Source organism: Mobula hypostoma, chromosome 2 (assembly GCF_963921235.1).
Source record: "Mobula hypostoma chromosome 2, sMobHyp1.1, whole genome shotgun sequence".
Lineage (NCBI taxonomy): Eukaryota > Metazoa > Chordata > Chondrichthyes > Myliobatiformes > Myliobatidae > Mobula > Mobula hypostoma.
This window is the reverse complement of record NC_086098.1, coordinates 182,248,786-182,276,265: the sequence shown is the minus strand read 5'-3', so window position 1 is coordinate 182,276,265 and position 27,480 is coordinate 182,248,786. Positions and strand designations below refer to the sequence as shown.

Here is a 27,480-nt window from a genome sequence, read left to right as displayed (position 1 = left end):
CAATGCCGTGCCATCTCAGTTACTGGAGAAAGAACACATTCTGTATGATTGCTTCAAACAGATAATTCTAGCAGTCAAAATGTCACAAGTTTAAGTTCATAGTTACTGCTGAACTCACATCTTTTACATCTTACAAGCGTAATTTACCTGTGTGTGCATGTTGATGGTATTTGATGTAGCCTGACTTGCATTGCACCCATCCTTTTCCAAAATGTCCAAAGCAAGTGACTTTCGTACTTTCTTCATAAGCGGCCTATGTAGCTATACAATGAATAGTGAGCTTCAGTGAGGTTTCACAAACAGGTTAAATTGCAGAACTTTAAACCAATTACACAATATTATACATATTAAATTGAGGATCTGTTACCTAAAATGGTCTACTTAATAACCTATTTATAGAACCATAAAACACTACAGCACAGAAAACAGGCCATTCAGCCCTTTTAGTCTGTGCCAAAACTTTATTCTGCTAGTCCCATTGATCTGCTCCCAGTCCATAACCCTCCAGTCCCATCCGTATCTATCCAATTTATTCTTGAAACTTAAGAGTGAGCCCACATTTACGATGTCAGATGGCAGCTTCTTCCACACTCCCACCACTCTCTGAGTGAAGAAGTTCCCCCAAACCTTTCCCCTTTCACCCTAAAGCCATGTCCTCTCAAACTTATCTCTCCTAATCTAAGTGGAAAGAGCCTACTCGCATTTACTCTGTCTATACCCCTCATAATTTTGTAAACCTCTATCAAACCCTCCTCATTCTTCTACGCTCCAAGGAATAAAGTTCAATCTTTCCCTGTAACTCAACTCCCGAAGACCCGGCAACATCCTAGTAAATCTTTTCTGCACTCTTTCAATCTTACGGATATCTTTCCTATAGTTAGGTGACCAGAACTGCACACACTAAATTATATATTGTGTTACAAGATAAAACCCTGTAACCTTAAACATTAACTTTGTTTCTCTTTCCACAGATGCTGCCTGACCTGCTGGATATTTCATGTTCTATTTGAAGGTTAACCCACTGAGCCAACCCTTTGGTGAGATTTTCAGAGAAAACCCACAGATTGGCTTCATACGTCCTGCAGGACGATTTTTCAATTCCATTGATTGTTCTTTCTACTGATAAATCAGGAAAAATTAGATCAAGGACAAGTTCTTGTACAGGAAAGTTTTGAGGTATATGGGTCAAATGGGACAAGCTCAGGTAGACACCTTGGTCAGCATCAATAAATTAGAAACATAAATTGGACAGAAGGACCTGCTTCAATGCTTTATAACTTTGTTGATCATAATAACTTTCAGAAGATTGGTTAAGTTTAAAATAAATAAACGTTGATGTCTCATGACAGGTGTGCATTGCATAAGCCATAAAGCTTACAAAATAGAGCATTCTGTTCATTCAATTTATTTACCCATTTGACAGCTTTGTAGCAGAATAAAGGAACTTTCTTAACAAGTCATTCTTCATGATAAAGCAGACAGGGTGATCTTCTGATATTAATGTAATTTATCAACAGGGAGCTACTGCTATATTGAATAATTTAAGCTCTTGATACAAGCTAATCTAGATGTAACGGACAATACTAAACAGATGTATAACAACTAGATGTTAACATATATTCAAGATTTAAATTAAAATGTGGATTGATGAACATAATCAAAAACAAAATGGTGCAAGCAATATTCAATGACTAAATGCAAGTACTAACCCCATGCTCCTTTCTTTTTACTAAATGGGTTTCATCTTCCTGCAAAATGCTCTTCAAACTCTCTTTTAGATCTTCTTCAAACTGAGGCACTGGATGCTAAATTGAAATCAGGAAAAGAGATGGATAAACAATTAAAACACATGTCATAAATACATAGACAAGGAGAGGCATAACTTTGCCTAAAAGAATACATACTTGAGGCTTTGCAACTCCACATTTGTCCAGTCCATTTTTGAATGGTGTGGGTGTTCTTGGTGTGCTGTCCAAAAGAGATCTGTGACTTCTGGGTGTTCGAAATCTATAAAATTGAGAAGTAATACATAGCATTTTTCATATTCCCTCATCTACTAGAACTGGAATCACATGGTTGGAGCACTTTGGAAATGTTTAATAACCAGTATTTCTTCCTATTGAAGTTATCAAAACTAAACAGGTAAAGCACTGGTTTTAAGAGAAGCTGGATATAAACCTATAAACATAGCCTTAAAATTGACCATGTTGCTCTTCAAAATTTAATATTTCATATGAGAAATATGGCATTTCCAACAAAGTGCACCAAAGTTTTTCTTAGAAAAATAGAGAGCTATGTGGTATGGAAATTCTAGGCAGCTTCTACAGTAGGTTACATGGTCGGCACAACATTACAGGCCGAAGGGCCTGTAATGTGTTGTAGATTTTCTATTTTCTAAAATTTAGGAATGAGGTCAAAGAACCAAATATCAATTTTTTACTTCCAGAGGATCTGCACAAGTAGGTTATACGAACTTTTAACATTCAAAGAAATTTTTGAAAACCATTCAACTTGTGAACTAAACACCAGTCAACACCTTGCTTACAGATCATGTGATTTCTGAAGCAGATTTTTAAAAAAATACTAAATGCAAACAAAATTTTTATTGGAACCTTTTAAGATTATGCTTTTTGTTATATGGTATAATTGTGAAAGAGACCACTAGAGAATGCTGATCCATGGAGCAGCCAAGAATTTTGAGGAACCCAGAAGAGCGACTGCTGAAGAGGATTCTACTACCCAAGTGCCCGCATCCCAGCTGTTCCCATGTTCTTACTGCTCCAGAGTCTACAGATCCAGAATTGACCCCTACTGTCACCAATGATCATGTTGTCACTCCTGTGGACTCTTCCTCCATCCTGATTTTCACAAGTGAAGTACCAGCCACCATCATCATAAAAACCAACAAACTGAAATGGTTTACTTCTGACACAGGGTAACCAAAGTGTGAACCACAGAGATGAGCCATCATGAATAAATCTGCAGTGATATTTTGTTTGGGGAGTAGGGGGATACAATGCCAAAGATTATGACTTGGTTTATTTAGTTTTATCACGATCATTACCTGAATTGACCACTTGGAAAACCATAAACCACTGCTGAAATCTGCGCGTATCATCATGTTAAAGGTTTTGGAAATCGCTGTCAAGGTGGAATTGAAGAAAAGGGAAACAGTATTTTAGAGGAGTGAGAGCAGAAGTGCAGGAAAAGGAATGGTCATGGTAAACAGAAGAAGGATGCTTATGTAAGGATGCTGTTCTTGGATTACAGTTTAGCATTCAACAGCATAATTCCATTCAGGCTCGACAAGAAACTCAAGAGACCTCGGCCTTGACCCTGCCTTGTGCAGCTGGATCCTGGACTTCCTGTCAGATCACCAGCAGGTGGTAAGAGTGGGTTCCCTCACCTCCACCCCTCTGAGTCTCAACACGGGAGTCCCTCAGGGCTTTGTACCAAGTCCCCTCCTTTACTCCCTGTATACCCATAACTGTGTCGCCACCCACAGCTCTAATCTGCTAATTAAATTTGCTAATGACACTACACTGACTGGCTTTATCTCAAACAATAACGAGGCAGCCTACAGGGAAGAAGTCATCTCTCTGACACAGTGGTGTCAAGAAAACAACCTCTCTCTCAGTGTCACAAAAACAAAAGAGCTGATTGTGGATTACGGGAGGAATGGAGTCAGGCTAACCCCTATTGACATCAATGTATCTGGGGTTGAGAGGGTAAACAGCTTCAAGTTCCTAGGCATGGACATCACTAAGGACCTCACATGGTCTGTACACACCAGCTGTGTGGCAGAAAAGGCATAACAGCGACTCTTTCACCTCAGGTGGCTGAGCAAATTTGATATGGGCCCCTAAACCCTAAGAACTTTCTACAGGGCACAATTGAGAGCATCCTGACTGGCTGCATCACTGCCTGGTATAGGAACTATACTTCCCTTAAACACAGGATTCTGCAGAGAGTGGTGCGGACAGCCCAGTGCATCTGTAGTTGTGAACTTCCCATGATTCAGGATATTTACAAAGACAGATGTGTAAAATGGGCCCACAGGATCACTGGGGACCCAAGTCACATCAGCTACAATCTATTCCAGCTGCTACCATCCGGGAAACGGTACTGCAGCATAAAAGCCAGGACCAACAGGCTCCAGGATAGCTTTTTCCACCAGGCCATCAAACTGATTAACTCATGCTGATTTGAGTGTATTTCTATGTTACTTTGACTGTTCTATTTATTATAAATTACTATGATTGCACATTGCACATTTAGATGGAGATGTAATGTAAAGACGTTTACTTCTCATGTATGTGAAGGATGTAAGAGATAAAGTCAATTCAATTCATCCTGTCACTTATGGTGAGGGAAACCAAGGCAGAAGAAAAATAAATTCTGAGATGGTCAGAACAGATGAAAATAAGATAGAGCAATCATGACCATGAAATTTTCCTTATACAGAATAAGAGAGGAAGTACATTCAAATAAACATGATCTTTTTAATAAATAGTTTTTAAGTCCAACAGCAAAAATGGAAAAGTTAAGGACCATGTAATACCAAGATCAGGATGGAAATTAACAACAAACACAATGCCATCTGGTCAAGAAGAGGATGTGATATCAATTTACTTAAAAATAAGTTTGGTTTGGAAGTTCAGAAGCTAAAAGGTAGAAGGCAGGAAAAAGAAAGAAAAGCTGAAATCTTCTTGTGCAGACAAGAATAGAAATCAAATAGTCTTAAAATAAAAAGTCTTAGGTTTTCAGGATCATAAGAAAATTAAATAATGCTTTTAGCACAATTCAGGAAAGTCTTGTGATGTACCATTAGTTGCCTGCAGAAGAACACTAATTGCATACAAACATTTTTTTCACAAAAAGAAGGAACTTTTAGCAGTTCCAGAAGGGCTTTGCTCAAAGGCTGACAAAATAAGCAGAACAGTTCCAGTTTCAGCAACAGTTGGTCTTTCTTGTAAGAGAAAATGAAATAAGATCATTAACAGGATTGCATGTTACATGTGCTAAATACTTCAGAACAAATAATGAATTGGTTAACTTATTCTACTGCATCATAACATAAACTAAGAGTTTAACAACCAGCTCCGTTACTTACACAGAGTTCTCCTTCTGAACTTTGGGTGTGTAGTCTCGTTGAAGTGGAGCGGTAACGATTATTTTCTGGCTACACACTGGCGTAGAGGTAAGAGATGGATTCTCTATATCAAGATTGTCTTGTTTAGTCCAGAAGTTCAAAAACTATAAAATAAATATTGTTTTATTCAACCTTATACTCATACCTGAATATTGAACCATGTGCACAAGACATCGGATAATAATAAAGGCATACTTAATCAAAGTAATGCTTATTCAGATTAATTGATCTAAGAATGCAAAATAAAAGTTTAGAACTTCATTGTCCTCTAAACATCATGGACAAACTGATCAGCACCTCCAAATGCTCATCAGTGAAAAAGAAATTCTACTGAAGCCTGAGTCTGAGGCTTCCGTTGGTCAGAGTTGACCATGGATATTGCGTCCTAAGTGTCTAAGTATGCAAGCCTGGGCAGTACAATATGGAGAGCAAGCTGTTGCAAATAGAAAAAAAAACATAGAAAAGCACAGAAAATAGGTGCAGGAGTAGGCCATTCGGCCCTTCGAGCCTGCACCACCATTCAGTATGATCATGGCTGATCATCCAACTCAGAACCCTGTACCAGCCTTCTCTCCATACCCCCTGATCCCTTTAGCCACAAGGACCATATCTAACTCCCTCTTAAATATAGCCAATGAACTGGCCTCAGCTGTTTCCTGTGGCAGAGAATTCCACAGATTCACCACTCTCTGTGTGAAGAAGGTTTTCCTAATCTCGGTCCTAAAAGGCTTCCCCTTTATCCTCAAACTGTGACCCCTCGTTCTGGACTTCCCCAACATCGAGAACAATCTTCCTGCATCTAGCCTGTCCAATCCCTTTAGGATTTTATACGTTTCAATAAGATCCCCCCTCAATTTTCTAAATTCCAACGAGTATAAGCCTAGTCGATCCAGTCTTTCATCATATGAAAGTCCTGCCATCCCAGGAATCAATCTGGTGAACCTTCTTTGTACTCCCTCTATGGCAAGGATGTCTTTCCTCAGATTAGGGGACCAAAACTGCACACAATACTCCAGGTGTGGTCTCACCAAGGCCTTGTACAACTGCAGTAGTACCTCCCTGCTCCTGTACTCGAATCTTCTTGCTATGAATGCCAGCATACCATTCGCCTTTTTCACCGCCTGCTGTACCTGCATGCCCACTTTCAATGACTGGTGTATAATGATACCCAGGTCTCGTTGCACCTCCCCTTTTCCTAATCGGCCACCATTCAAATAATAGTCTGTTTTCCTATTTTTGCCACCAAAGTGGATAACCTCACATTTATCCACATTAAATTGCATCTGCCATGAATTTGCCCACTCACCCAACCTATCCAAGTCACCCTGCATCCTCTTAGCATCCTCCTCACACCTAACACTGCCGCCCAGCTTCATGTCATCTGCAAACTTGGAGATGCTGCATTTAATTCCTTCATCTAAGTCATTAATATATATTGTAAACAACTGGGGTCCCAGCACTGAGCCTTGCGGCACCCCACTAGTCACTGCCTGCCTTTCTGAAAAGGTCCCGTTTATTCCCACTCTTTGCTTCCTGTCTGCCAACCAATTCTCTATCCATGTAGCAAGATCTCCCCTCCGTGCATCTGTTGAACCCAAAGGAACTGCAAAGACTGATACAGTTTGGTACCAGCAGCGTCGCAGGAGTTGCCAGTCAGCATTGATCTCAATAAGGACTGCTTTAGGGTCTCCAGCTCCAGATTCTTCCCTCGGGGTTTACTCCCAGAGCCTTGCCCATGAGTGGGTACAGCCGCAAGGCAGTGGAGGTTTGAGATCAGTGTTTTCCTTCTCCTAGATGAGCTGCCAACCAAGGCTGATGAGCCCCATCTGCCCGAAGCAGAACACCACAAAAAAACACAACTAAATGCAAGTCTAATTGCATGTGGTATTCGGGAGGGAGGTGGGAACTGGACAGAGATGAGAAAACAATTTTTGTAGCTGCTTTTTTTTTTAAAGATAGGTATTTTAATATTTTCCAGTAGATTGTGAAGCAAATGGCTGGTTTCACCTTGCTCCATCTTCAAAAGGAACCTATTGTTACTTGTCAGGAAGTATGTACAAAATCTAACAGGTACATTTTCAGATACAGAGAATATCAAAATTAATTTGAACCTGCTTTCCAAAACCCAACCGAAAAACCTTCCTGCAGTGACTGTAAGTATTCACCTTGCTTGTATTTAAACTGAAGATGCCAAAGAAACAAATATGACAGCAACTATTAAGAATCAAGTGCTTAAAGGAATTAGATCTTCTCCATATATTTGTGGAAAGCAAAGGACAGAAAAGAGTAAGTAACAAGAGTTAGGGCTGGATTATATAAATCCAAAAGGAAATTCTAAGTAAAATTCCTTAAAACCTCCCTGAGCATTCTTGTTTGCAATATCAATGAAACTGGAAGAAAGCATCAAAATTCTGATCTCAACCTTACTGCCACAGAACAATGCAGGTAAAAGCCTTCCCTGACATTAAAAAAGTACTGGCTCCAAGCTGCTGGGATAATGGCAGAGTTCCTGCCGACCGATAACCATTCTGCTAAAAAGGTATGAAAAAGCTGAAATAAAAACATCAAAATAATTATCATCTGAATGTGGCTGTATCATATTTTTAGTGGATAAGACAATAGGCCACATAAAGCAGTAGTAGATTTACTGCCCATCGCCTCCCTCTGGTTCTTCCATGGCCTCTGTCTTTTCCTATCAGATTCCCTCTTTTCCTATCAGATTCCCCCTTCTCCAGCCCTGTATCTCTTTCACCAATCAGCTTCCCAGCTCTTTACTTCATCCCTCCCCCTCTCAGTTTCACCTATCACCTTGAGTTTCTCTTTCCCCTCCCCCATCTTTTAAATTTACTCATCTTTTTTTCTCCAGTCCTGCTGAAGGGTCTCAGCCTGAAACGTCAACTGTACTCTTTTCCATAGATGCTGCCTAGCCTGCTGAATACCTCCAGCATTTTGCGTGTGTTGCTTGCATTTCCAGTATCTGCAGATTTTCTCTTGTTCTAGATTTACTAATTGGTTTAACCACTTGGATAGTATTCTTCTGATCACTCACAGTAAAACCAAATTATGCTCAATCCTTGTTATCAGTTGAGTACTCACGAGATTGGCTATAGTTCCATCTCAAATTTTGTTCTAACAAATATGCTTAAATATGCATACACATTTGAGGAACTAATTACAGCTAGTATAAATATGATAAGTTTTCAGACTACATATTTGTGTTAATCTCTGCATGTGCACTGTTTAAATAGGACAGTCATTGCTTAAACAGCTGCACCTTGTGATTTCAAAATGATCGCTATTTCTAAGTTTCAATAACCTTCACTAGAAGTAGCTTAACAGCTAATACCATTTTTTGGGTATTTAAAACCTGTTAATTTGTTGATTAAGCAACACACATCAAAGTTGCTGGTGAACGCAGCAGGCCAGGCAGCACCTCTAGGAAGAGGTACAGTCGACGTTTTGGGCCGAAACCCCTTGTCAGGAAACGTCGACTGTACCTCTTCCTAGAGATGCTGCCTGGCCTGCTGCGTTCACCAGCAACTTTGATGTGTGTTGCTTGAACTTCCAGCATCTGCAGATTTCCTCGTGTTTGCGAACTTGTTGATTAATGCAAGTTAATTTTACCTTTATTCAGAGACTGTATTGAGTACAAAGGAAGGGGCCTTGACAATACCTGCATTCTTTTTATACACCTGCTGGAAGTCTGTGTCCATAACCCTTCAAAGGTAATAAAGACTTATCGTATGCTGGACTCTCTATGACGTGATCTCTGCCTCCTCTACTCATCCTGCAGCTGCGCTAACCTATTGCACCTGCAAGGCCACCAATAGTTTTAAAGCAAGGAGAACCATGGCTAGTGACTAGACCTTAGGCTGTGCATCAAACGCCCTTTTCACTCCTATCAAATGGCCACTATTAAAGACATTGAAAACTATTAATAATTCACATAAGCAATATTAATGATTTAATACCTTATTTAGCTGACATAAAGTTTGAAATAACCTTGTGAACTTTAACAAATGGAATGAATATAGTTGTATGAAACATAGGGGCCCAAATATAAAGTATGTATGGCCTAATTCAGATGACTATGGAGTGCCATTGAACCCAAAAGGCAAATCCAGGAGGTCAGCCAAATTCACATCATTAGCACAAAATAAAATGCTGTAAGAACTCAATGGGTCAGGCAGCATTAATCAAGGCAAAGGGAAGGTTGATGTTTCAGGTTGAATCCTTTCATTATGGCTGAGAGTGTAGAGGGAAGATGCTGTTTGACCCACAGTCCTTCCAGCAGGTTATTTTTTTTTACTCCAGATTCCAGCATCTTCAGCACAACATTGGCATTTGGACTAGCCAACTACAGACCCACCAAATAACTATCAGCAGGTTATAGCCCATTGTTACACTGCTTTGTCAGCTATACAATTGCAATTTTACCTGCGATGGCGAGAAAGGCAAAGTCTTCACTGGGGTACTTTTTGGAGTCATGCTACTGCTGGTGCTGCTTTCAATAATTGTAAAACTATTATTAGAATTGCTTTCAGTAACGGGTGATAGTGTGATTTTTGTTTTCCTCTTGCGCCGCAGGATTGTTGGAGGAGTGCTGAAGCTTCCTGCAACTGGCGAGGTGATCATGGGGATGAGTTCACCCTTCTTTGCACTTTTGCTCAGGTCAGAGATGGTATTTGCATCAATGCGATATTCAGTCAAAGTCTGCTGCGAGGTCTCTACTGGCTCTTGTTTGACAATATCTTCCGGTAAATCGAAGCAAGATAGGTCAGACCACGCATCTGGTTCCTTCAATATGAAGAATAAGCAAAATTAATATTTTAAATAGCATTCTGAGGTTATCTTTTCTCTCAATGTGCTTAACTTCAAAATTGTGAGTCATTATGAAAACCTTCCAACGCAAATTTGAATGATTCAGATACAAGTCCCTCCCAGTGTACGAATGCCTGACTTCAGTACAGCTCACAAGCATATGGGAGACCAGTGTGAGGGTCTGTCAGCTGCTGTAGGGCTGCAGGCATTTTCTGCTGTGTGGGTACCTGGTTGACAATCACCTTTTCAAATTGTGAGCTGTTTGGTTTATGAACGCTTCACAGGAACTGAACTCTATCATAACCTGGTGACAAACTCATGCCATCAAAATTATCCCTTCACCCCATTATTATTAACTACTTGGATGCATAATTGTGCATGACCAAGGAGAAAAGCCAACACACATGCAATCGTGAAGGATGGGAGGTGAAAAGTCTCCACTTAACTCAGTGACGTCATTTGGGAACATATGAAACACAATACAGGTAAATGCGAGTTCATCCACTTTCGAAGGAAAATTATTCAATTGGATTATTACTTAAATGCTGAAAGATTACAGCATGCTGGTGTGCAAAGGGACTTGGGAGCATGAACTGCAAAAGGTTGGCTTGTAGGTACAACAGGTTATCAAGAAGGCAAATGGAATTTTGGCCTTCATTGCTACAGGGATTGAATGTACCATATAAGCAGGGAGGTTATGCTACAAGTTTACTGGGTACTGCCGAGACCACAGCTGAAGTACTGCATACCATTCTGACCTCCTTACTTGAGGAATGATTTACTGGCCTCAAATTCAGGGAAATAGGTTTAGGACACAAATGAGGTGAAACTGATTTTCCCAGAGAGTAGTAAATCTGTGGAATTCTCTGCCCAGGGAAGCAGTAGAGACAATCTCATTAGACACAGATTTTTGTATAGCAGGGGAATTAAAGGTTATGGGGAAAAAGCAGATAGTGAAGCTGAGTTCACGGCAGACTAGCCATTAATAAACGACCAAGCAAACTCAATAGGCCAGATGGCCTATTCCTGCTCCTATTTCTTAGGTTCTTATGTAAATCATAGGCCAAGAAGTGATAGAAAGCATTAATTGAAAGAAAATCCACCCAACTGACATAGCCTTAGAAATGACAAACTATTTTCTTTTGGTCTAAAAGCACTTATGAGATGTTACAGAGGCTTAAAGAGGAAATCTGATAATCTTACCCCCTACCTCAACCAAAATGATCTGATGGAGAAGATGAAAGAATGTGAGGTTCAACCTCAACCATGTTTTCTGAGCATGCTAGAAGATGTTAAAATCAAACCCCACTAGCTCTGCAATACATAAATATTTACTCAGATAACTTCTGGGGTAAGCTACAAGGAAAGTAAAGTTTGAATGAACTGTTCCTTTCCTCAATCAGTGACTGAGCTGCTAAATTGGAAGATGCAAGTTTCTATTACCCTCTACTGCAGCAATAGATATTCGTACCAGTGACAATGATGGGGTAGGAAAACAGGGTAAACAAGGGGAAAACTCAACCAATTCCCCCTTGCTAAAATAACGTAGGAAAGTTATGTTTGCCACTGTTTTCTATAAAACTGTGTTTCCAATTGAGATGAGAATTTGAAGATGGTGGCAATTCAGGGCAGGATGGCAGATTATCCTTGTACACAAAGTAAGCTTTCATCTTTTGTCACAATAAGTCTATTATAATTGACTCCAGATAATTCACACAAATAATGGAAGGCAAATAACATTGGAACTGATAGTGCAAAAAATGATTCTGACAATGATCAGACAATGATCAACTTGAAAGACAACTTCCAAAGCACTTACACATTTGATTAACTCCAGAGGTTCAGAGAATTCAGGGATCTCCTGTGTTGAAAATATTCCCTCACATTCCACAATCACAAATGTACTACTAGAATCCTCTTCTTTGGAGTGGGTAACTTCCTGGGATTGATCTGAAGTGGACTGTTCCTGCTGTGTTTCAGAAGTAGCTGAGGGTCCATGATCACAATGTAAGGAGTTATCCGTAAGAAGACTGCCCGGCCAAGTGGCTAAACTGTCCTCCTGTCATCAATGGGGATGGCAGAGTGGGGTGGGCAAGGGGCAGGTGGGGGAGAAAATTGTTTTTAGCTAAACTTAAAATCATCTGCAAGTCAACAGCTGTTTTTGTGGCAACTGCACCACGACTACAAATACTAAAGGATTTTACAGTCAAATAATTAAGCCATTTAAACTGCTTTGAAAATATTTTCAAAAGTATATTTTAAACTTACTTTATGCATTAAAGTATATCTGCAGGAGTATGATAATCTCCCAGATGACTTGCTTTTCAGAATCTAAAGTCCAAGTTTTTAGTCTTAAATTTTTGAATCACCATTCTGATTCACAATCTCCCCCTAGCTTGAATGCCACCTAAGCTCTGGAGTGAATACAAAGTCCACAAAGGTGACCTGTTGTGTACATATATCTATTGATGCTTCTGGACACATCTTCAATGATGTTCCTGGAATCATCGGGTGTTTCGGGTCTTTCAACATCATACAACCTCCTCCAGGTGACCCTGCCGGGGCTGATCAGACCCCAGCTTGTGTCAAAAGAATGGAGAGGTTGCTGCAAACAAATCACTGCAAGGATATGGAGGGTTATCAACACAATCCTTTAGTCCAAATTGCAAGACTGGATCAAGAGCATGCGTGTTTAAAATCAAGAAGATTTTCAAACGTAATCAAGACACAGAATTAACTTTTATTTAAACAAGTTATGATTAGAGCATTTCGAATTGATAAACATAGGACACAGAACAGCACAGCACAGGAACAGGCCCTTGGGCCCACAATGTTGTGCTGAACCAAATAAATTTGTAATCAAATGGCCAACTAAACTAATCCCTTATACCTACATAATGTGCATATCCCTCCATTTTCCTCACATTATGTGTCTATTTAATCATCTCTTAAAAGTCCCTAATGTATCTGCCTCTGCTACCTCAGGCAGCACATTCCAGGCACCTACCACTCTGTGTAAAAAAAGCTTCTCTCTCACACCTCCTTTAAAATGACATTCACGTTAAATGCATACCCTCTAGTATTAAACAATTCAACCTTGTGGAAAAAAATACTGTCTTGTCTACTCTATCTATGCCTCTCTTAACCTCTATCAGATTGCCCCTCAGCCACTGCTGCTCCAGAGAAACCCAGGTTTGTCCAACCTCTCGTTATAGTACATAATCCAGGCAGCATCCTGGTAAACCTCCTCTGCAACCTTCCCAAAACCTCGAAATCCTCACAATAATGGGGTGACCAGAACTGTTTGCAATACTCCAGATGCAGCCTAACTAGAGTTTTATAAATGTGCAACATAATTTCCTGACTTTTGACTCAATGCCTCAACTAATAAATACAAGGCATGCCATATGCCTTCTTAACCACCCTATCAACCTGTGTAGCCACTTTTATGGAGCTATGGACCCCAAGATCCTTCTGCTCATCAACACTGTTAAGGATCTTTCCCTTAACAGTGTACTGTCTTTTTATATTTGATCTATCAAGATGCAACACTTCACATTTGGCAGGGTTAAACTCCATCTGCCATTTCTCCACCCATCAAAAAACTCATTCAAGTTAGTAAGACACGACTTGCCCTGCACAAAGCCATGCTGGCTAATTAGGTCATGGTTTTCCAAATGCTCAAAAATTCTATCCTTAAGAAGTGTCTTCATTAACTTCCCTATCAGTGACGTGAGACTCACCGGTCTATAGTTTCCAGGATTATCCCTGGTTCCCTTCTTGAACAATGGAACATTAGCTATTTGCCAGTCCTCTGGGTCCTTGCCTGTAGCCAGAGAGTTCATAAACATATTGGTCAAGGCCCAGCAATCTGTTCTCTTGCCTCTCTCAATAACCTGGGGTACATTCCATCAAACCCTGGGGACTCGGTGTGAGTGGACCAGTGTAGGAGTGGGAACTAGAGGCTTTGGCAAGGAGGCACAGACAAGTAGCAGGTAAGGCTTTTGTAGTGGTTGAATAAAGTCACTAGGGGTGATGCAGGACCAGGTGATGTGCTGTACTTCTACTCCAAGTACAGGCAGAAACTGAAGACTGCAGCACCAGTAGTGAAGACCAAGAAGATACAGACAAGGGAAATACAGGAGCGCGTACAGGACTGCTTTGATCGGTGGTCTGGACCGTATTTAGGGATTCATCTTCAATCTGGATGAGAATGCTGCCGCCGTTGTTAACAACTTCATTTAAACCTGTGTGGATGAGTGTGTGCCTACGAAGACTTGCTGTACATTCTCAAACCAAAAGCCGTGGATGAACCAGGAGATACGTCGTCTGCTGATTTGTGGCATTCAAGGCTGGTGACCCAGGTCTGTACCAGAAAACTAGGTATGACTTACAGAGGGCTATTTCAAGGGTGAAGAGACAATCTCAAACAAGGTTGAAGGCGATATCAGATGTACATCTCTGGCAGGGTTTGCAAGACATTACTTCCTGCAAGCGAAACTCAATAGCATGAATGGTAGCGATGCTTCACTACCAGATGAACTCAACGCTTCTATGCCCACTTTGAAAGGGAGAACATAACTATAGCTGTGAAGATCCCTGCTGCACCTGGTGACACTGTAATCTCTGAATCAGAGGCCATATTAGGCTGTCTTTAAAGAGGATGAACCCCTAGGCGGTAGACCCCAAAGGAGTACCTGGTAAGGCTCTGAAAACTTGTGCCAACTAACTGGTAGGAGTATTCAAGGACATTTTCAGCCTCTCACTGCAACAGGTGGAAGTTCCCACTTGCTTCAAAAAGGCAACAATTATACCAGTGCCAAAGAAGAATAATGTGAGCTGCCTTAATGACTATCGCCCAGTAGCACTCACATCTACAGTGATGGAATACTTTGGTCTTGATTAGACTGAACTTCCCCCTCAGTAAGGACCTGGATCCAATGCAATTTGCCTATCGCCACACTAGGTCAACAGCAGACGCAGTCTCAATGGTTCTTCACATAGCCTTAGACCACCTGGACAATACAAACACGTACATCAGGATGCTGTTCGTCGACGATAGCTAAGTATTTAACACCATGATTCCCACAATCCTGATTGAGAAGTTGCGGAACCTGGGCCTCTGTACCTCCCCCTGCAATTGGGTCCTCGACTTCCTAGCCGGAAGACCACAACCTGTGCAGATTAGTGATACTTCCTCCTCACTTCCGATCAACACTGGTGCACCTAAGGGCTGTGTGCTTAGCCCACTGCTCTACTCTCTCTATATCCATGACTGTGTGGCTAGGCATAGCTCAAATACCATCTATAAACTTGCTGATGATACAATCACTGTTGGTAGAATCTCAGATGGAGATGAGAGGGCGTACAGGAACAAGATATACCAACTTGTGGAGTGGTGTCACAGCATCAACTTTGCACTCAACGTCAGTAAGACACAAGAGCTGATTATAGACTTCAAAAAGGGTAAGAAGAAGGAACACATACCAATCCTCATAGAGGGATCAGAAGTGGAGAAAGTGAGCAGTTTCAAGTTCCTGGGTGTCAAGATCTCAGAGGACCTAATCTGGTTCCAACATATTGATACAGCTATAAAGAAGGCAAGACAGCGCCTATACTTCATTAGGAGTTGGAAGAGATTTGGTATGTCAACAAAAACATTCAAAAACTTCTATAGATGTACCATGGAGAGCATTCTAACAGGCTGCATCACTATGTGGTATAGGGGAGCTACTGCACAGGACCGAAATAAGCTGCAGAGGGTCGTAAATTTAATCGGCTCCATCTTGCGTACTAGCCTGCAAAGTACCCAGAGCACCTTCAAAGTTTGCTGTCTCAGCGTCCATCGTTAAGGATCCCCAGCGCCCAGGACATTCCCTTTTCTCACTGTTACCATCAGGCAGGAGGTACAGAAGCCTGAAGGCGCACACTCAGCGTTTCAGAAACAGCTTCTTCCTCTCTGCCATCTGATTCCTAAATGGACACTGCACCCGTGAGCACTACCTCACTTTTTAAATATATATTATTTCTGTTTTTTGCACGATTTTTAACCTATTCAATATACATAGGATATTATGTATTATGAACTGCTGCTGCTAAGTTAACAAATTTCATGACACATGCCGGTGATAATAAACCTGATTCTGATTTCATAGCTGCATATGTGGGAGCTGGTGGAATCCATTGTGGTTCCTGGTGACCACATCTGCAGCAAGTGTTGGCTGCTTGAGGAAATCGGGCTCAAAGTTGATTTCCTAGAATCTGAGCTTCAAACACTGTAGCACATCAGGGAGAGGGAGAGTTACCTGGATTCTCTGATTCAGGAGTGAGTCACACCCATTAGATTAGCTGCCTCAAATTCGGTCTGTGATCAGGGAGAAAAGGGCGGACTGCGAGTGAGGAGGGTAGTGCGATCCAGGAGACAGTGCTGAAGGAGGCTCAGCCCTTGAGCTTGTCCAACAGGTCTGAGATTCTTGCTCCCTGTGTGGATGAGAGTGGGGGCTGTAGAAAGGATAAGCAACCTAACTGTGGCACTGTAGTTCACAGAGCCATTCAAGAGGAGGGAAAGAAGAGAAATGTAGTGATAATTGGGACAGTATAGTCAGGGGAATAGACAAGAGTTCTCTGTCGAAGGACAGAGCATCTTGAAGGCTATGTTGCCTGCCTGGTGCCTGGGTTCAGGACATCTTATCTAAACTGCAGAGGAATTTGCAGTGGGAGGGGAAAGATCTCGTTGTCGTGGTCCACATGGGTACCAACGACATAGGTAGAATAAGGAAAGAGTTTCTGATGAAAGAATTTGAGCAGCCAGGGACTAAATTAAAAAGCAGAACCAAAAAGGTAGTTATCTCTGGTAGTTACCCAAGCCACGTGCAAATTGGCAAAGGGTCAAGAAGATTACAGAGTTAAATGTGTGGCTCAAGGATTGGCATGGGAGAAGTGGGTTTGAATTCATGGGAAATTGGCACGAGTATTGGGGAAGGAGGGAGATGTACCAATAGGATGGGCTCCACCCGAACCATGATGGGACCTGGCAAATTACATAACTAGGGCTGTGGATAGAGCTTTATAACTAAATAGTAGGGGGATGAGTTCAACAGATTGGAGAAGTATGGATAAAGTAAAAAAGAAAAGTGTGGATAAAGATAAAGCAAAAGATATAAAAAAGTAAGAGTGGAGTGAAGAAAAGCAAAAGAGTAAAAGATTACAAGATTTACTTTATTTGAATGTCCGTAGTATTCGAAACAAGGTCAGTGAACTTATGGCACAAATCAGTACAAAGAGGTATAATTTAGTGGCCATCACAGAGACTTGGTTGCAGGGTGGAGAGGACTGGGAATTAAATATCCAAAGATATCAGGTAATACGGAAGGATAGGCAGGAAGGTAAGGGAGGTGGGGTAACGTTCTTAATTAAGGATGAGATCGGAGCAATAGTGAGAGACATATAAGATCTAAGGAGCAGAACGTTGAATCCAACTGGGTAGAGGTTAGGAACAGTAAAGGGAAAAAATCACTGGTGGAAGATGTCTATCAGCTACCAAGTAATTACATTACAATGGCACAGGCAATAGACAGACAAATATCTGAGGGATGTAAGAATGGAACAGCAGTTATCACGGGGGACTTTAACTTGTACATAGACTGGTTGAAACAAGTTGGTCGAGGTAGTCTTGAGGAGGACTTCATAAAATGCATCCCTGATGGCTTTCTTGAACAGCATGTTACTGAATCTACAAGGGAATGTGCTGGCTTAGATCTGGTCCTGTGCAAGGAGACAAGTAAAATTAGTGATCTTGTAGTTATGGATCCTCTTGGAAAGAGTGATCACAGTTTCATTGAATTTCTCATACAAAGGGATGATGCAATAGTTCAATCTAAAACCAGTGTATTATGCCTAAACAATGGAGACTACAATGTGATGAGGGAGGATTTGGCTAGCGTAAAACGAGAACACAGGCTATATAGTGGGACAGTTGAGGAACAAAGGAAGATTTTTCATGGTGCTCAACAAAGGAATTTTCCAGTAAAAAGGACAGTAAGGGTGGGGACAGCCAGCTTTGGATAACTAAGGAACTAAAAGAAGGCATCAAGCTAAAAGCTCGTGCAAACAAAGTCACCAAGAGTAGTGGGAAACTGGAAGATTGGGAAAACTTTAAAAAGCAACAAAGTACCACTAAGCAAGCAATAAAGAAAGGGAAGCTAGATTTTGAAACTAAACTAGCACAAAATATAAGAACAGATAGTAAAAGAATTTATAATTATATAAAGTGGAAATGGGTGGCTAAAGTGAATGTAGGTCCCTTGGAGGACAAGAAGGGGAAATTGATATTGGGTAATGAGGAAATGGCAGAGGCTTTGAATGACTATTTTGTGTCGGTCTTCACAGTGGAGGACACATTTAACATACCAAAGACAGATGTTACAGATGCCATGGGAGTTGAGGACCTCGATACAATAGCTATTATTAAAGAGGAAGTGCTGAGCAAACTTGTGGACCTAAAGATAGATAACTCCTCTGGTCCTGATGGAATGCATCCCAGGGTACTGAAAGAAATGACAAAAGTTATAGTAGAGGCTTTGGTGATAATTTACTAAAATTCTCTGGACTCTGGGCAGGTCCCGGCAGATTGGAAGACAGCAAATGTCACACCACTGTTCAAAAAAGGTTGTAGGAAAAGGTAGCTAACTATAGGCCAGTTAGTTTAACATCTGTAATTGGGAAAATGCTTGAAGTTATCATTAAAGAAGAAAATAGCGAGGAATTGGGAAAGAAATAGATCCATAAGGCAGACGCTGCATGGATTCAGCAAAGCCAGATCCTGTTTGACAAATTTACTGGGGGACTTCCGGTAGCGCTCATGGAGTGAAGTCGCGTTCTTGACTCGCTCCATTACCTCTGAGTTTTTTTCTCTATGATCAGCTATACTTTAATTAACCATTAAGGTATCAACTCTTACAATACTTTGAATTAAATTGAACTCTCCGATAACTGGATGCGTCTTAGATCTGCTATGTCTAAGAACGGGAAAAACGGCAAGGATGGTAAACCTCCGGTTAAACCGAAAGGTATGGATTTTCCTCCGACTGAATCACCGGTGACTTTGAAAGCTATATCGGAGTTAATTCAGAGGGAAATTTCAACCTCTGTTACGGAGATGATTCGTACGGAAATCGCTGTCTCTGTTAAGGACCTGATTCATATGGAAATCTCAATTAATCTCCAGAAAATTGCCGATTCAATTGATAAGATGCAAACATCTATTGCGGAACATCAGTCGGCTATAACTGATCTTCAAAAATCCACGCAACAAAGTGAGCTTAAGATGGGGAAAATCGAAGAAACAATTAATGTAATGAAGAAGAAACTTGACTTTCTGACTTTTAAAAACTCTGACTTAGAATCTAGAATGCGACGGCAGAATTTACGAATGATTGGGGTGCGTGAAGCTGTTGAATCTAACAACCCCATGAAGTATTTTTCTCAACTTTTAAAAGATGCATTCCCTACTGTATTTCCTGACTAACCACCGCTACTGGATCGTGTTCACAGAGTCCCATCATACTCGTCTAGGTCAGATAGACCTAGACATGTTATCTTACATTTTCATTACTTTCAAGACAAGGAGAGACTGTTTCGATTCGCTCGATCTAAAGGTTTCATTGATTTTTCGGATCTTAAGTTCCGATTCGTGGAAGATTTCAGTAAACCACTCTGGGACCAACGGGTTCGCTACAGATCTGTGATGTCGGAATTCTATAAGATGGATTTAAGACCAGCGCTGCTGTACCCTGCACGTCTAAGGATTCGCATGTCAGATGGAGTTCTTCGTTTTTTTGATTCTCCATCGGATGCCCAGAGTTATCTGGATCAATTTTCACCTTCAACATCTTAATTGGTATTTTTTTAACTATCTCCGTTGATCGGAGGCTGTGAATTGGTTGGTTTTAACTTTTTCGTGCCCTATTTGGGCAGAAAAGTTTATTTTTGATTTCTTAATATGGTTGCTAAACTTTCTTTTTAACTGCGTCATTTCTTTCTTTTCCCAGGGGATTCTGGGTGGTTACTTCCTTATTGTCATTTTACGTATTTCCTGTGTGGCCTTAAATCTTGTAGTTTTTTAAAAAATTTTATTTTGTTTTGCTTTTTATAACTAGTTTATGGTAATAATCTTATTTTTTCTTGTTGTTGTTTTGTTTATTCATGGGTTTGGGGTTTATTGTGTTTTTTTTAATATATATTTTCTGGCTTTTGTTCTGTTGTGTGTGTATTTTAATTGAGTTACCTTTTTTTCTACTTTTTTACTGTTTTACAATTAGCTGATCTTTTTCATATTTATACCTTTTTTTTTAGGGAGCGTATACCGGAAGTCATGGGGGTAGTTTTAGCGCTTGCTTCTTTCGGGCGGGTCTGCTTTAGATTTTGCCTTGGGGTCTTGGGGTGGGGGTGGTGGGAGGGGCTTCACGTTTTAGTTTTTTTCTCTTTGGGCTATATACATTATTGAAGTACTGGTTGCGTCCTTTTTCCCGGTATCTTTTGTATGTTCTGTTTCCTCTCCGGGTTCGTGGGTCGAGCCTATCGTCAATCCTCCTCGCTGTGGGTTGACTTTAGGATTTATGGAGTCTATTATTAATTTTGTCTCCTGGAATACTAACGGTCTTAATCATCCTATTAAAAGGAAAAAAGTTTTTAAAGTGTTCCGGAGACTTAAAGCACAAATTTTATTTTAACAAGAGACCCATGTACGGAGGGGGGACAGACTACGTTTTTTTAAATTCTGGAAGGGACAACAATTTCATTCAAACTCCAATGCTAAGATTCGAGACGTCTCTATTTTTATAGATTCCTCAGTTACTTTTATACAACAGGATATTTTTTCTGATCCGAATGGTAGATTTTTATTGGTTAGTGGTTTACTATTTAATAAAAAAGTAGTTTTGGTTAATGTTTATGCTCCTAATATGGACTGTCCGGAATTTTATAAATCATTATTTAATCAGTTTCCGAATTTGAACGAGTTTTCATTGATCTGGGGCGGAGATCTTAATACCTGTTTGTCTCCAGCTTTGGACCGTACGGCTCCTTTACGGACTTTACCTAATAAATCTGCAACTTTGATTAACTCTTTCCTTTCTGATTCTGGGTCGACGGACATTTGGCGTTTTCTGCATCCTCAGGAAAAAGATTTTTCTTTCTTTTCACATGTTCATCATTCCTATTCAAGAATTGATTATTTTTTTATTGATTCTCGTCTTATTTCTTCAGTGATTAAATGTGATTATGATTCTATAACCATTTCGGATCATGCTCCACTTAAGCTTTCTATTAAAATTATGGCCAATATACAAAATAATAGACAATGGCGTTTTAATTCGCTGTTGCTTCAGGACTCGGACTTTGTTAACTTTATGAATGAACAGATTGAGCTTTTTTTTACAATTAACCATACAGAGGATATTTCGGTTAACACTCTTTGGGACACTTTTAAAGCCTATATTCGTGGTCAGATTATCTCGTATCCTGCTGCTTTGAGGAAGAAGCAGAAGCAGGAGGAGATGGTAATTGTGGACAAGATTAAAGAAATTGATAAGAAATATGTTATGGCTCCTTCTGAGGAGTTATACAAACAAAGAACTGAACTTCAAATGGAACACAGTTTACTACTCTCGTCCTCGATTGTAAACCAATTAAAGAAAACAAGAAGTGAATTTTATGTTCACAGTGACAAAATTGGCAAGCTGCTGGCTAATCAATTGAAATCTAATTATGTTAAATCTCAAATCAATCAGATTTATAACCAAAATGATCGATTGATACTGGATCATGTGGGGATTAATCAAACCTTTTGTGATTTTTATTCTTCTTTATATCAATCAGAGTCTCCTCGAGATTCTAAACATATGAATGATTTTTTAGATAATTTAGACTTCCCTCAGATTTCACAGGATATGTCTTCTATATTAGATACTTCCATTACTATGGATGAGATTAAGAATGTTATTCTTTCTATGAATTTGGGGAAAGCTCCTGGCCCGGATGGGTTTACCGTTGAATTTTATAAATGTTTTGCTTCTTTATTGATCCCTTGGCTCTGTAGGGTTTTTGAGGCTTCTCTGAAACTTGGTAAACTTCCTGAATCTTTTAATAGAGCGTCAATTTCTTTAATATTAAAGAAGGATAAAGACCCTGCTCAATGTGCATCTTATAGACCAATATCTCTATTAAATGTTGATTCTAAAGTTTTTTCTAAGTTATTAGCAAATAGACTAGAAAAAGTACTTCCTTCTATTATTTCGGAAGACCAAACGGGTTTTATTAAAGGTCGTTACTCTTTTTATAATATTCGTACATTGTTAAATATCGTTTATACTCCCTCACAAAATGTTCCTGACTGTGTTATTTCTTTAGACGCCGAGAAAGCTTTTGATAGAGTAGAATGGCCTTATTTATTTAAGGTGCTTGAAATGTTTAACTTTAGCTTGAAATTTATATCCTGGATTAAACTGTTATATCATTCCCCTGTAGCCTCGGTCCGTACTAACTCTTTAAACTCACCTTTTTTTCCTCTTTTTCGAGGTACTCGACAAGGCTGTCCTCTTAGTCCCCTATTATTTGATATTGCATTAGAACCTCTTGCAATTGCCATTCGAGAATCATCAAATATTACTGGGATAACTCGGGGATTAAAGTCCCATAAATTATCACTCTATGCTGATGATTTACTTTTATATATTTCTAATCCTGAGAAATCCATTCCTGCTGTTTTAGAGTTATTAGCACAATTTGGTTTTTTTTCAGGTTATAAATTAAATCTTAGTAAGAGTGAACTCTTTCCGATTAATAAACATCTTCCCTTATATTATAAATTTCCATTTAAATTGATTGATAACTATTTTTCTTATCTTGGGATTAAAATTACTTGTAAATATAAAGATTTATTTAAGATTAACTTTCTACCATTAATAGACCATATTACTCAACTTTCATCTAAATGGTTTCCTTTATATTTAACTTTGATTGGTCGTATTAATGCAGTTAAGATGTTTTTTTTGCCAAAATTTTTATATGTGTTTCAGGCATTACCAATTTTTGTTCCAAAATCTTTCTTTGATAAAGTTGACTCTAAAATTTCTTCATTTATTTGGCAGAATAAAAATCCGAGACTGGGTAAAATACATTTACAGAAAGCTAAGAGAGATGGAGGTTTAGCATTACCTAACTTTAGATTCTATTATTGGACAATTAATATTCGACATATGAAATTTTGGTTACTTGACCAGGATATACTATCTATTCCTAAATGGGTAGCATTGGAACTACAATCTGTTCAGGGCTATACACTTGGCTCTATTTTAGGTTCCTCTCTCCCTTTTGATTCGAAACGCCTTAAGCAGGTGTCTAACCCGATAGTTAAATATGCTTTGCGTATTTGGTTTCAATTCAGAAAATTTTTTGATCTTAATCAATTCGGGTTAGCGATTCCTATTTTAGGTAACATATTTTTTCCTCCCTCTTTTACGGATCGCGCTTTTCAAACTTGGAAGACTAAGGGTATTTTACGGTTTTTGGATTTATTTTTAGATGGTTCCCTTATGTCTTTTGAACAACTATCTAATAAATATAATTTATCAAGAATACATTTTTTTAGATATTTGCAAGTTAGAAATTTCCTAAGTACTATACTTTCTTCCTTTCCAATGCTTCCTCCTACATATATTTTAGATTCGATAATTAACCTTAATCCATGTCAGAAAGGTGCATCGGCTATGATTTATAATATTATTATGAAACTTAGGAAAGCTCCATTTGATAAGATTAGGGTAGATTGGGAACAGGAATTGGGGCTTACCATTTCTGTGGATGATTGGGGGCAGATTTTACAATTAGTTAATACTTCCCCTATTTGCGCTAAACATCCCCTAATTCAATTTAAAGTTGTTCATAGAGCACATATGTCCAAAGATAAGTTAGCGCGTTTTTACTTGCATATTAATCCTTTTTGTGATAGATGTTCGGGGCAGATAGCCTCTTTAACTCATATGTTTTGGTCTTGCCCTACTTTGGAAACTTTTTGGAGAGACATTTTTAATATTATTTCTAAGGTATTAAATATAGATATCTCTCCTCACCCTATTACTGCTATCTTTGGACTACCTAAAATTTCTAGTAATCTTTCCCCTTCAGCCCGTAGAATGATTGCATTTCTTACTTTAATGGCGAAAAGATGTATTTTACAACATTGGAAAGAGCTTAATGCTCCAACTACCTTTTTTTGGTTCTCCCAGACGATATTATGTTTGAATCTGGAGAAAATTAGAAGTAACCTTTATGATTCTTCATTTAAATTTGAACAGATTTGGGGATCTTTTATTCGATATTTTCACTTAATGTAATATATACCCTTGTTTTTTTTTCACTGTTTTTAATGGAGGTCGGGATTGAGGATGTGATCTTAAGTTTAACTCTGTTTGGTTTCAAGTTAGCCCATTGCTTTGCTTTGCTTTTAGTTAGTTGCACGGTGGTTTTTTTTTGGGGGTTTTCTTTTTCTTTTTTTCTATTGATATATATATATATATAAAATTTAGTATACTATTATGTTATCTTGGTTTCTTATGTTTAAATTACATTGTTTGTAGTTTTTTTTTGGTATTGATACCTTCTGTAATTTTATTATATTTTAACATTGTATTAATATTTATATGGCTTACCTTTTGGTATACTTATTCAATAAAAAGATTTAAAAAGAAAGAAAAAGACAAATTTACTGGAGTTCTTTGAGGATATAACGAGCACAGTGGACAGAGGGAACAGATGGAGGTTATTTACTTGGATTTCCAGAAGGTGTTCGATAAAGTGCCGCATAAAAGACTTAAAAGGATGCATAGAGTTGGGAGTGATTTATTAGCATAGATAGACGATTGGTTAACTAATAGAAAGCAGAGAGTTGGGATACATGGGTGTTTCTCTGGTTGGCAATCAGTGGTGAGCGGTGTGCACCAGGGGTTGGTGCTGGGCCCATAACTATTCGTGATATACATTAACAATCTGGAAGAAGGGACTGAGTGTAGTGTATCTACATTTGCTGACGATATTAAATTGAGTGGAAAAGCAAATTGTGCAGAACATACACAGAGATATAGACAAGTTAAGTGAGTGGGCAAGGTTCTGGCAGATGGAGTACAATGTTGGCAAATGCAAGGTCATACACTTTGGAAGAAAAAAATGAAAGAGCAGATTATTATTTAAATGGTAAAATATTGCAGCATGGGGCTGTACAGGGGAACTTGGTAGTGCTTGTGCATGAATCACAAAAAGTTGGTTTGCAGGTGCAGCAGGCTATCAAGAAGGCAAATGGAATGTGGGCCTTCATTGCCAGATGGATTGAATTTAAGAGCAGGGAGGTTATGCTGCAATTGTGCAGGGTGCCGGTGAAGCTGCACCTGGAGTACTGTGTGCAGTTCTGGTCTCCTTACTTGAGGAAGGATATTCTGGCTTTGAAGGAGGTTCACCAGGTTGATTCTAGAGGTGAGGGGGTTAGACCATGAGGAGAGATTGAGTCACCTGGGACTGTACTTGCTGGAATTCAGAAGAATGAGAGGAGGTCTTATAGAAACATATAAAATTATGAAAGGGATAAGTAAGAGAGAGGCAGGAAAGTTGTTTTCACTGGTAGATGAAACTAGCACTAACGGACATAGCCTCAAGATTCGGGTACGTAGATTTAGGACAGAGATGAGGAGGAACTGCTTTTCCCAGAGAGTGGTGAATCTGTAGATTTCTCTGCCCAATGAAGCAGTGGAGGCTACCTCAGTAAAAATACTTAAGGTTGGATAGATTTTTTGCACAGTAGGGGAATTAATGGTTATGAGGAAAAGACACGTTGGTGGATATGAGCCCATCGGCAGATCAGCCATTAACATTACAGAATGGTGAAGCATGCTCGACGGGCCAGCTAGCCTACTCCTGCTCCTATTTTTTATGTTCTTATGATGCATCTATCTTAATGTTCATGAAGAGACCCCCCACTACCTCCTCCTTTACCTCAAAATGCCTTAGAATATCAATACACTCAGCACTGATCTCCCTATCCTCAACATCCTTCTCTTGGTAAATACCGATGTAAAGCTCTCATTAAGGCCACTGATTAAGGAAAGGAATAGCTTTTTAAGGACCACACCCACATCTAAGTAAATATTTCCTACCTTTATCCTTGAGTGGTCATACCCTCTTCCTAGTTATTCTCTTGCCTTTGATAAATGTAGAGAATGTGTTGAGATTTTCCTTAATCCTCCTTGCCAAGAAATTTTCATGCCCCCTCCTGGCTTTCCTAATTCCCTTCTTGAATCCTTTCCTGGTTTCTTTATAATCCTCTGGGGCTCTGTTTGATTCTAGCTCCCAGAGCTTTACATACTTTTCTTTTTTCTTCTTGGAATCGCTAAGTAGTAGAGATTTTCAACTGTATTTCGTGCTATTCCTATTCTATGTATTTTAGATTTTACATTAATATTAAATAGTATGTTATATATTTAAAACGCTGTCCATTTCCTCCACTAGCTTCAACTATTATCAGACGTTTAAAGCAAATTGAAAACACTGTTTATTCTTCAAAACACTGAATTAATTGAGGATTTAAGGCAAACAACTGGAAGATCAGATCGTGTTCGAATTGACACTAGGCTCCATTGGAATAGAATTGGAACTTCCAGTCAGGTACATTGCAACCTTCAAAATTTCAGATAACCAACCTTTCTAGTTTGTATCAAAACTGATCAGTTCTGATGAAATGTCATTAACATGAATTTCAAAATGCCTTTTTTTCACTCCCCACAGATATTGCTTGTTCATCACAATTACAACTTTTTTTATACTTTCTTTTCATTATTCTCATTCATTTTCTTTCATTCACAACTGCCCCAGATAGATCAACAATAAATATCTTCTCTCAACTGACAGCATCACCACTTACTTACATTAGTGTCCACTTCCATCCTGCCAATTGTTCATCCTCCACCTCCCACCCCCCCACCTTCTCTGCAACTTAAATAATGCCGGTTTTCTTACTTACCTTTGTTCTGATATACCCAAAACATACTGCTCTTGAGCACATTCCACCATTTTCCTTTTCTTTTACTATTTTAGAATATGAGCTTTTCTGACCACTTCCAAAAACATAATTAGGTACAGTGGCAACTAAAAATAAAGATTCAGATAGCCTACTAGATCTTCAGAGAATTAAAGATAACTTTGCATGCCAGTAGGACCTGTGACATATATGTAACACTGTCTTTAGTTCGAATTAAACAAATGGACAATTTGTTCATTTACAAAAACATAGCTGCAAATCTTCCTTATGAATGCACACAAAGTTAGAAGTTAAAAAACTGGAACTCTAATTATTTACATGCCCTACCATTGAATGATTAGCATCTTACCTGTTTTAATGTAACAGAAGTTGGTTGTGAAATAGTTTCCACAGTGACAGGTTCTTGTTTTAAAGATGGCTGAAA

The 27,480-nt window shown here is 39.2% G+C and overlaps 1 protein-coding gene across 3 annotated transcripts in view; it reads right to left on the bottom strand.

The window, feature by feature from the left end:
- Nucleotides 1-27,480, bottom strand: part of mybl2b (v-myb avian myeloblastosis viral oncogene homolog-like 2b) — a 62,514-nt gene that overhangs the window by 6,072 nt on the left and 28,962 nt on the right. The window contains exons 7-13 of one of the 3 annotated variants that reach the window (XM_063041197.1): nt 27,406-27,474; nt 11,793-12,032; nt 9,590-9,949; nt 5,114-5,256; nt 1,905-2,007; nt 1,710-1,805; nt 148-261 (exon numbers count right to left, since the gene is read on the bottom strand). In XM_063041197.1, coding sequence (XP_062897267.1) covers nt 148-261; nt 1,710-1,805; nt 1,905-2,007; nt 5,114-5,256; nt 9,590-9,949; nt 11,793-12,032; nt 27,406-27,474 — 1,125 coding nt within the window. The remainder of the gene's footprint in view (nt 1-147; nt 262-1,709; nt 1,806-1,904; nt 2,008-5,113; nt 5,257-9,589; nt 9,950-11,792; nt 12,033-27,405; nt 27,475-27,480) is intronic. The other 2 variants (XM_063041198.1, XM_063041200.1) reach the window with 2 other exon arrangements.